Consider the following 9,985-nt stretch of genomic DNA (forward strand, 5'->3'; position numbering starts at 1 on the left):
TGCCGCTTTAAGAGCCGCTGCCGCTCTAAGAGCCGTTGCCGCTTTAAGAGCCGCTGCCGCTTTAAGAGCCGTTGCCGCTTTAAGAGCCGTTGCCGCTTTAAGAGCCGCTGCCGCTTTAAGAGCCGCTGCCGCTTTAAGAGCCGTTGCCGCTTTAAGAGCCGCTGCCGCTTTAAGAGCCGCTGCCGCTTTAAGAGCCGTTGCCGCTTTAAGAGCCGCTGCCGCTTTAAGAGCCGCTGCCGCCGGTGGAACTGTTCCTGTGGGGCCCACCCGAGCTCCACTGCGCAGGGGCCGCGGCCGCGACATTCAAGTTGCTTTGGGCGGGGTCCGGCCGCGTTTGGGGGAGGAGTGGGGAGGGGAGGAGTGAAGCTTTGGAAGGGGGCCTGAGGGGGTGACCCCGACCCGACCCTGCACGTTCGGCCCCACCATGGTGTCCTGGATGCTCAGCCGAGTGATTGTGTGAGTAAGGGGAGTCTGGGGGGGGGGGGGGGGGGGGGATGTGTGTCTCGGTGCATCCTTGGCTAGGGTAGGCAAAATGCGAGTCGAAGACCCCCACCCCCGGTCACTATGGGACCCCTGGGGGATCCCTGTAGTGGTCTCCCTGTAGTGGTCTCCTAGTGGGTGGGGGCTGCAGGGTGGGAGTTTAGACCCCCTCCAGGTATCTCGGGTAGCCTCCACCCGGACCTCCTTATGCAGGGATGGGAGCTGCCGAACCTCAACCCCCCCCACCCCGGGGGTCCTCGTTTAACGGACACCTGCCCCCCGGGGGCTGCGAAGGGTGGGGGTGGGGTGCGAGGTGCTTGGCAGAAGCAGGGTTCGGAGAGGGGGAGTTGCTGATTGGTGTCCTCTTGTGTGGGGGCAACCAGGATTTTACCCACCCCCGGTACAAGGCTCCTGCTCTCGGAGCTGCTGCTGGCACCCAGCGAGGGGCTGGGGAGGGGGTGCGAGTGCGGCTGAGGGTCCCCAGCACTCACCACCCCCAGCCCCAAGGCTTCTGTGCTGTGGCCGAAGAGCTCTGCGTGGGGTGCAGAGCGGGGGGTGGGGGCACCCCTGGTCAGGGTGACACAGGAGGTGGCCACTGGTGGGGGAAGAGGGTCTGGCAGGAGGTGGGTCTGGTGCCACCCTGCAGGCGAAGCGACCCCCCAGGCTATGGCCAGCAAGCCACAGGCCGCGAGGTGCGTGTTTGGAGCTGCCACCTCCCCCACGTGCTGCGGGGGCCGAGGTTGGCACCCAGCGCCCGGCCTTGGCACTGCCACCCGGCCCGGCGCCTGCACTGCTCCAGCAGCGATGCCGCTGGCACCAACCCTCCCTCCCTGCGCCCTGCCTCCTGCCACCGCCACCCCAACAGGTCCAGCCGGTCCCCGCGGCCGTGGGCGCCTCCGTGGGCAGCATGCCCTGCTCGCAGCCGGCTCCAGCCCGATGCCATTCCTGTTCCCGCTGGATCCGGGGCTGGCATGGTGCTGGAGAGGCTCAAGGCCAAGCTCTGGCGCCGGGGCAAGCAGCTGGGCTACTCCCTGCTGCTGCTGCTCTACTGGGGGTGGCCAAGCTGCCTCACCCCCCCGCTGCCCTGCAGGCTGCTCTTCGGGATGCTCTACCCTGCCTACGCCTCCTACAAGGCTGTCAAGAGCAAAAACATCCGGGAATATGTGAGTGGGGGTCCTGGGCTCCAGCCCCTTCCCCTTGGGGCTCTGATTTCTTCCCCCTGGGGTTCCAGCTCCTTCCCCTCCCCCCAACCTTGGGGCTCTGTTCTGTTCCCCGGGTGCCTCCCCCCAACCTCGGGGCTCCAGCCCCTTCCCCAGGCTCCTTTCCCCCAGCCCAGGGGCTCCAGCCCCTTCCCCAGGCTCCTTTCTGCCTACCCAGGGGCTCCATCTCATTCCCTGCCCTGAGGCCCTGGCTCCTTCTCCAGGTGCTTTTCCCTACCTGGGGCTCCAGCTCCTTCCCACTGGGCTCTGACACCTCCCCCAGGCTCCGTCTCCTTCCCTGACTCCTTTCCTCGGGAAGCTTCCTCTCTTCCCCCAGGGCCCCCAGCTGCTCCCTCAGGCTCCATCCCCAGCCCCCGGCGGGCTGCAGCGCCGGGCTGAGGGCTCCTCCTGCTGCCGCAGGTCCGCTGGATGATGTACTGGATCGTCTTTGCCCTCTTCATGGCCACGGAGACCATCACCGACCTGCTCATCTCCTGGTGAGCCTCTCGTGTGGGCACTGCTGCCATAGGGAGCGGCTCTCTTGGGGTCTCTGTGCCCTAGGCACCCCAATTTTCCCTCTTCTCCATCAGGCTTCCCTTCTGCTCTGAGGTGGAGGTGGTCTGTTGGGGTTTTCCATGTCCTAAGGACCTCAGTTTCCCTCTTCTCCATCAGGCTGCTGTCCTGCTCTGAGATTAAAAGGGTCTGTTGGGCTTCTCCATGCCCTGGGCACCCCGATTTGCCTCTTCTCCTTCAGGTCTCCCTTCCAGTATGAGATGAAGGTAGTCCTTTGGGGGTCTCCATGCCCTGGGCACCCCAGTTTGCCTCTTCTCCTTCAGGTCTCCCTTCCAGTATGAGATGAAGGTAGTCCTTTGGGGGTCTCCATGCCCTGGGCACCCCAATTTTCCCCTTTCTCCATCAGGTTTCCTTTCTACTCTGAGATGAAGATGATCTGTTGGAGTTCTCCATGTCCTAGGGACCTCAGTTTCCCCCTTCTCCATCAGGCTTCTGTTCTGCTGTGAGATTAAAAGGGTCTGTTGGAGCTCTCTGTGCCTTGGGGACCCCAATTCTCCTCCTCTCCATCAGGCTTCCCTTCTGCTATGAGATGAAGGTGATCTGTTGGGGTTCATGTCCTAAGGGCCTCGATTTCCCTCTTCTCCATCAGGCTTCTGTTCTGCTGTGAGATTAAAAGGGTCTGTTGGGTTTCTCCATGCCCTGGGCACCCCAATTTCCCTCTTCAGGTTTTCCTTCTGCTATGAGATGAAGATGGTTCTCTGGGGATCTTCCTGCCCTGGGCACCCCAATTCTCCTCTTCATCAAGCTTCTGTCCTTCTGCTGCGAGATGAAGATTCTCTGTTGGGGTCTCCATGACTTGGGGTCCCCAATTTTCCTCATCTCCATCAGCTTTTGCTTCTACTATGAGCTGAAAATGCCTTCTGGGGGGGGTCTCCACGACCTGGGGACCCCAATTTCCCCCTTTCTCCATCATGTTTCCCTTCTGATAGGAGATGAGGATGGTCTGTTGGGGTTCTGCCTGTCTCAGAGACCCAGATTTTCCTCTTCTGCATTAGGTTTCCCTTCTACTATGAGATTAGAATGGTTTGTTGGGGTTCTCCATGTCCTGGGGACCCCAATTTTCCCCTGTCCCCACCAGGCCTCTCTTCTACTACGAGCTGAAGATGTCATGTGGGGGTTCTCCATGACCTGAGCACCCCAATCTTCCCCCTGTCCCCATCAGCCTTCCCTTCTGCTACGAGATGCAGATGACCTCTTGGGGGTCTTCATGACCTGAGGTCCCCAATTTTCCTCTTCTCCAACAACTTTCACTTCTGCTGTGAGCTGAAGATGTCTTTGGGGGGTTCTCCACGACCTGGGCACCCCAATTTCCCCCTTTATCCCCATCAGGTTCCCCTTCTACTACGAGCTGAAGATGGCCTTTGTCATCTGGCTGCTGTCCCCCTACACCCGCGGCGCCAGCCTGCTCTACCGCAAGTTCGTGCACCCCACCCTGTCCTCCAAGGAGAAGGTAAGGAGCTGCTTTGCTCTGCCCTTGGAAGGGCTCCCTGGGGACCTTGGTGGGCTCCCAGCCTGCTGAGCAGGACCCCGAGGTGCCACTGTGCCATGCTTGGCTCCCAGGAGATCGACACCTACATCGTCCAGGCCAAGGAGCGAGGCTACCAGGCCATGGTGCGCTTCGGCAAGAGGGGGCTCAACTTGGCAGCCACAGCTGCAGTCCAGGCAGCCACCAAGGTACCAGCAGTGGGACAGGATGCTCTGTGCACCCCCACCCCGAGGAGCCTTCACCCCTGATTGGGCAGAGATGCTCTGCTTGAACTTCAGGAAGTTCCAGGCTGGGGAGGGTCCTGCACCTGGGGAGGAATAAGCCTCGGCAGCAGTACAGGTGAGGGGGGAGCTGCTGGGGAGCAGCTCCAGGAGGAGGAGCTGGCAGGGCTGGTGGGGCAAGAAGGTGCCCAGGAGCCAGCAGTGTGGCCTGGTGGCTAAGAGGGCCCCAATGGTGTCCTGGAGGGCATAAAGAGTGTGGGCAGCAGGGCAAGGGAGGTTCTCATGCCCATCTGCTTTGCCCTGGAGCAGCAGGCCTGGGACCAGGTCTGAGCTCCCCAGGTGCAGAGGGACAGGGAAGTGCTGGGGAGGGTCCAGGGCAGGCTGGGCAGATGCTGAGGGGCCTGGAGCAGCTCTGGCAGCAGCAAAGGCTGAGCCCTGGGGCTGAGAGCCTGCAGGAGAGCAGCCCCAGAGGGGACCTGAGCAGTGCTGAGCAAGAGCTGAAGGAGCTGTGGGGAGCAAGAGGCTGGGGCCAGACTCCTGCCACTGGTGCCAAGGGGCAGTGGGCACAAAGTGGAAGCCAGGAGGCTCCATGAGGAGAAACTTCTTGGCTGTGAGGGTGCTGAGGCCTGGAGCAGGCTGCCCAGAGAGGCTGTGGAGTCTCCTTGTGTGCAGAGCTTCCAACCCCCCCGGGCACTGTGCTGGGGGTGCCCTGCTGATCTCCACCAACCCAGGTGGGGCTGTGGGGAGGAGCTGTTACTCCAGTTTGGGGGCCAGGGGATCAGAGCCTTGCCTGGTGGGCTTGTGCTGCCCATGTTGGGGATCACCTCCAGCCTCTCTGTGTGTCCCCCCCTCGATGCAGAGCCAGGGGGCCCTGGCCGGACGCCTGCGGAGCTTCAGCATGCAGGACCTGCGCTCCCTCCCCGACCAGACCCCCCTGCACTACCAGGACCCTCTCTACCTGGAGGAGCAGGAGAGCCGCAGGCAGCTGCTGGGTGAGCTGAGGGAAGAGGGAATCAAACTGGCCAGGGGTGGAGGGAGGTGAGGAGAAGGGCTTGAAGTCCACCTGGAGTCCTGCATCCAGCTCTGGAGCCCCTGGGCCAAGAGGGCTGTGGAGATGCTGGAGAGTGTCCAGAGCAGGGCCAGGAGGATGCTCAGAGGCTGCAGCAGCTCTGCTGTGAGCACAGCCTGAAAGAGTTGGGGCTGTGCAGGCTGGAGCAGAGGAGGCTCCCAGGGGACCTTCTTGTGGCCTGCCAGGATCTGAAGGGGGCTCCAAAAAAGCTGGGGAGGGACTTTGGAGGCTGTGAGGGAGTGGCAGGAGTGGGGGGGATGGAGCAAAGGTGGAGGTGGGGAGAGTGAGGCTGGAGGTGAGGAGGAAGTTGCTGAGCAGGAGAGTGGTGAGAGCCTGGCAGGGGCTGCCCAGGGAGGTGGTTGAGGCCCCATGGCTGGAGGTGTTTGAGGCCAGGCTGGCTGAGGCTGTGTGCAGCCTGCTCTAGGGTAGGGTGTCCCTGGGCATGGCAGGGTGAGGTTGGCACTGCCTGCTCCTTGTGCTCCCTTCCAACCCTGCCTGCTTCTATGACCCTCAGTCATCCCCAGTGCCCCTTCCTTGTCCCCAGCCTACAGCGTGGCCAGGGGCGGGCGGCAGTGCGAGAGCGAGACGGAGGATGAGGAGCCCTGGTCGGACTCCCAGGGCTCTGCAGAGCCTTCTCCTCGCAGCAGAGATCCCAAACCCCCCTCCCGCAGCCAGAGCCTGCGTGTGGTCAAGAAGAAGACCCCAAGCAAAGAGGTACCAGGCTGGGGAGGGAAAGGAGGGGGAAGGTTTGGTGATGTTGGCACAGGTTTTGCTCGGGGAAGGTGGTGGAGTCCTGGGCGAGCTGTGCCCAGGTCCTGGACACCCCCAGGGAGGTTGTGGAGCACAGAAGCACCCAATGTGATCTTTGATCTTTGATCACGTTGGGTGCTTCTGTGCTCCACAACCTCCCTGGGCAACCTGTGCCAGGGTCTCAGCACCCTCAGCATGTGCCAGTGCCTCACTACCCTCAATCTGTGCCTCCTCTGAGCTGGAGGAGTGTCCAGGCACAAAGGGCAGCTCCTTGGATGTGAAACCAGAGAGGGTCATGGAATGGGTGGGGTTGGATGAAGGCTTTGAGAGCACCAAATCCATGGAATTGTTTGGGCTGGATTTGGTGCTTCTGTGCTCCACAACCTCCCTGGGCAAACCAGTGCCAGGGTCTTGCCACCCTCACCCCTTGGCAGAGCCGGGGGTACCAGTCTGACCTGGCTGAGCTGCGAGGTCCTGCCCAGCCGAGGCCATTCCTCCTCCTGCTTCTCCCTCTGCAGGGCTCTTCCCGGCTCCTTCGCAGCCGCAGCAGGAAGAAGCTGCCCCCGGGGGCTGAGGAGAGCTGACCCCACCCCAGCAGCCTGCCCGGCCCCAGGCTGAGCTGCACTGCGCTGCTGCACCGCCGGCAGGGAGGGAGGGGGGCACAGAGTCTCCCCCTCTGCCTCTGGGGAGGGGGCTTCACACTTCAACCCCCCCTGCCCCCAACCTTGCCTGGCACTGTCAACCCCTTCTGACCTCTGGGGCTCCCTTGCCAGACCACCCCCCTCATGTCTGTGTGTGTCCCCCCCAGGACTCCTTAGGCTGGCACTGTCAGCCCCCTCTGACCTCTGGGGCTGTCCCATGCCTGTCCCCCCCATTCCCACCCCCCAGAACTCCCTTGCCTGGCACTGTCAGCCCCTTCTGACCTCTGGGGTTGTTCCATGTGTGTGTCACTCACCTCCCACCCACCCTTACCTGGCCCTGTCAGCCCCTTCTGGCCTCTGGGGCTGTCCCATGCCCCCCTCCCCAGGACCCCACTGCAGCAGGCTTGGCGCTGGCGTCTCTCCTGTGGGGTCCCCTTCCCCCCTCCTCAATTCCCTCCCACCCCTATAGGCTCTGCTGGCTGCCCCCCCCCCAACCAAAATCCTGCTGCCACGATGCCTTCCCCCTCCCCCCACCTCCCCTTGACCAGGACTGGGGGAGGGGGGGCTGGAGCGGGGGGGATGTGCCTTGTCCCATCTGAAGCCAAAGACACAGCCACTGGCCAAGACCACCCCCCTCAAAAGCTGCAGACTGACTCCCCCCACCCCAAATACTTGAACCTGGGCTCCTCTGCCCCACTCTGGGTGGATTTTAATGTCCTCAGAATAAATCTCTGTGTTTGTTTTCTTTTCCAGACCTCCAGCAGCAGGAGTTTGGCCTCTTGCCACTGAGACCCTGTCAGGGCACCAAGGACCCCATGCCAGGGCTGCAGGCAGATGTGTGCCCATCCTGGCCACCAGCCCTGCCTCATGCCCACTGCCTCAGCCCTGGCCAAGCTGCCTGCTCCCTGCCAGGGCAGCTCAATCCCGCCCAGGGTGAGGGGGGGGGGGTGTGGGGGGGTCTCAATTCCTTTGGCTCCTTCCCTCAGGCACTTGACCCCTTCCCAGGTGGAGGACAGAAGGGCACAAAGCTTCTGCAGGGCAAGCAGGGTGGCACTGGGCAGCAACCCTCCTGGCACTGCCCCTAGGAGCCCTCCTGTCCCCCGGTGCCCTGCTCTCTGGCATCAATCCCCTGTGCCCAATCCTCCTTTGCCCTCTCCCCTCAGGCCACCTTTATTTTTAGCCCTCCCCCCGACCTCTTTGCTTCCCTGCCCTTGGCAGGGGGTGGTGATGGAGATGAGAGATGGGCACTGGGGAGGGGTCTTCTGAGGGCATGGAGAGAGTCTGCCCCCAGCCAGGGGAGGTAGAAGGGGGCAGGGAGGGGGGGGGTGGGGGCAGATTAAGTGGAGGTGATGAGATTAGCCCCAGCAAATTGTCTCAGAGACGATTACCTAAAGCAGGGGGAGAAGGAAGGGGCTGGGTGGGGACAGCACAAGGGCCATGGGGGGTGCCCATAATCCCCTCCCCCCCAGATCCGCTTAGGGGAAGAGGTTCTTGCAAGGATACAGCCCCAGGAGGCTGCTGGAGGTGCTGAGCTGGGTGCTGGGCTGCAGGCAGGATGAAGGGAAGGAGGTTGGGAGGTGAAGCTGGAGCCCAGGTTGGAGGTTCAGCCTTGCCCCCCCCCCCCAAGGGGATGGAGCAGTTTGCTTGGGGAAACTGAGGCACAAAGCAGCAGCTCTGAAGGGCAGGGAAGCCCTGGAGAGCTGGGCAGGAGTGGAGCTCCTGGGGGGCAAGAGGAGGGTCCTGCCCCTGGGGGGGAACAACCTCCTGCAGCAGCACAGCTGAGGGGGGAGCTGCTGGGGAGCAGCTCCAGGAGAAGGTGCTGGCAGGGCTGGGGGGGCAAGAAGGTGCCCAGGAGCCAGCAATGTGCCCTCTTGCCCCCCCTGAAGGCTCCAAGATGCTGAGGGGCATGGAGCAGCTCTGGGGGGAGCAAAGGCTGAGCCCTGGGGCTGAGAGCCTGCAGGAGAGCAGCCCCAGAGGGCATCTGAGCAGTGCTGAGCAAGAGCTGAAGGAGCTGTGGGGGGCAAGAGGCTGGGGCCAGACTCTGCTCAGTGATGCCCAGTGCCAGGCCAAGGGGCAGTGGGCACAGAGTGGACCCCAGGAGGCTCCACGAGGAGGAAGTTGTTTGTGGTGAGGGTGCTGAGGCGTGGAGCAGGCTGCCCAGAGAGGCTGTGGAGCCTCCTTGTGTGCAGAGCTGCCAACCCCCCCTGGGCACTGTGCTGCTGGGCAAGCTGCTGGGGGTGCCCTGCTGGGGCAGGGGGGCTTGGCCTGGCTGAGCTCCAGAGCTCCCCTCCTATCTCACCATGCTGGCACTCATGGCCAAGGCCTTGGCATCCCTGCCCCCTGCAGAGCTGCTGTGGCTGTGCTGTCCCCAGGGAGGGGCCAGGAGCTGCCCTGGGCTGCTGCAGGCTGAGTCCCCTCCCGGGTGCCAGCTCTGATCCCAGCTGTGTCAGCTCGCAGGGCTGTGCCAGGCTGCAGTCAGCAAAGCTCTAATCTCCCACAGCTGGCACAGCCCCAGCCAGGCAATTAAGAGCCTGACCTGAGCTTGCCCAGCTCAGCCCCGGGGAGACCTCAGTGCAGCCTCTTTGGTGCTTGGCAGGGCAGTGGGCACAGGGTTGGGCTTGCAGCAGAGCTGCTGGTGCCAGCCAAGGGCTGAGGGCTTTGAGCTGACCCAGGAGGGCTTTGGAGTGGGGAGAAGGCAGAAAACTTTGCCCCTAAGGGTGGTGAGAGCCTGGGCCAGGTTACCCCACAGAGGTGGGAGGTGCCCCATGCCCTGGCACCATTCCAGGCCAGGTTGGTTGGGCTGCAGTGACCTTTAAACGTCCCTTCCCCCCAGACCAGTCCTCACTGGGAGGGCATGACTGGCACTAAGGGTCTGCCCAGCAGCTTCTCCAACCACCCTGCTGTGCCCCCTCCCAGCTCCTCTGCCAGCTGGTGGTGGCTGGGGGCACAGGGTGGCACAGGGGCGTCTCCTCTCTCAGCAGGACCAGGCCATGTCTGGTTGTGATGCCAAACCTCAGGCACTTGGTGCCCCTGGGACTGGTGCTGCCTGCTCCTGCAGGGCAGCAGCCCAGAGATGGCATGAGCTGGTGCCTTGGCACCACCAAAGGTCAGTGCCCGTGGGGTGCCATGGCCTCAGTACCCGGTGCTGGTTCCAGCCTTGCCCCCAGGAGGCACTGGGATCTGTTACTCATTGATGGCATCTGCCACCAGCCACCCTTGGGGCCATGCTGCCCACCCTGGGTGCCCCTTGGCATCTGCCAGGTCCCAGCTGTCCCACCCCATGCCCATACTGACAGCATTGAACATCTCCCTCCCCCCACCTGGGCACTGCCACCTTTACAGCAGTGGGGTTGGCATGATGCTGCTGCCCCCCTTGTGCTGCCCTCACCCTCCTGCATCCCCCCGTGCTGCTGCCAGGTACCAACCTCCCCACCCCATGCCCATGCTGCTAGCACTGAACACCCTCCCCCATGCCCCCCACCTGCCTCCTTGCCCATTTCACCCCACCTGGGCACTGCCACCTTTACAGAAGGGGAGGGGCTGGGCATGATGCTGCTGCCCCCCTT

General features: G+C 63.1%; 1 protein-coding gene across 5 annotated transcripts; it reads left to right on the top strand.

Annotated features, from left to right (window-relative positions):
- Positions 1–358: 358 nt before the first annotated feature.
- On the top strand, positions 359–7,661 carry REEP4 (receptor accessory protein 4). Of its 5 annotated transcripts, none has more exons than XM_064175635.1 (8): positions 359–456; positions 1,571–1,643; positions 2,100–2,176; positions 3,582–3,702; positions 3,813–3,926; positions 4,819–4,951; positions 5,543–5,742; positions 7,173–7,661. In XM_064175635.1, the coding sequence occupies exons 1-8, from the start codon at positions 425–427 to the stop codon at positions 7,206–7,208; spliced, it is 786 nt and encodes a 261-aa protein (XP_064031705.1). In that variant the 5' UTR covers positions 359–424; the 3' UTR covers positions 7,209–7,661. The 5 variants fall into 5 exon arrangements, with proteins under 5 accessions (XP_064031705.1, XP_064031702.1, XP_064031704.1 ...); XM_064175632.1 differs by lacking the exon at positions 7,173–7,661 and adding an exon at positions 6,297–7,171; XM_064175634.1 differs by lacking the exon at positions 7,173–7,661 and adding an exon at positions 6,297–7,171 and having other exon boundaries at positions 5,573–5,742.
- The last annotated feature ends 2,324 nt before the right edge of the window (positions 7,662–9,985 follow it).

This window comes from Pogoniulus pusillus, chromosome 42, assembly GCF_015220805.1.
Source record: "Pogoniulus pusillus isolate bPogPus1 chromosome 42, bPogPus1.pri, whole genome shotgun sequence".
Taxonomy (NCBI): Eukaryota; Metazoa; Chordata; class Aves; order Piciformes; family Lybiidae; genus Pogoniulus; species Pogoniulus pusillus.

Excerpts from the sequence above, each read along its gene's own strand:
- REEP4 (XM_064175632.1), top strand. The coding sequence starts at position 425 with ATGGTGTCCTGGATGCTCAGCCGAGTGATTGT. Across the intron at positions 3,927-4,818 it reads CAGTCCAGGCAGCCACCAAG|AGCCAGGGGGCCCTGGCCGG; the intron begins GTACCAGCAGTG and ends CCCTCGATGCAG. Across the intron at positions 5,743-6,296 it reads AGAAGACCCCAAGCAAAGAG|GGCTCTTCCCGGCTCCTTCG; the intron begins GTACCAGGCTGG and ends CTCCCTCTGCAG.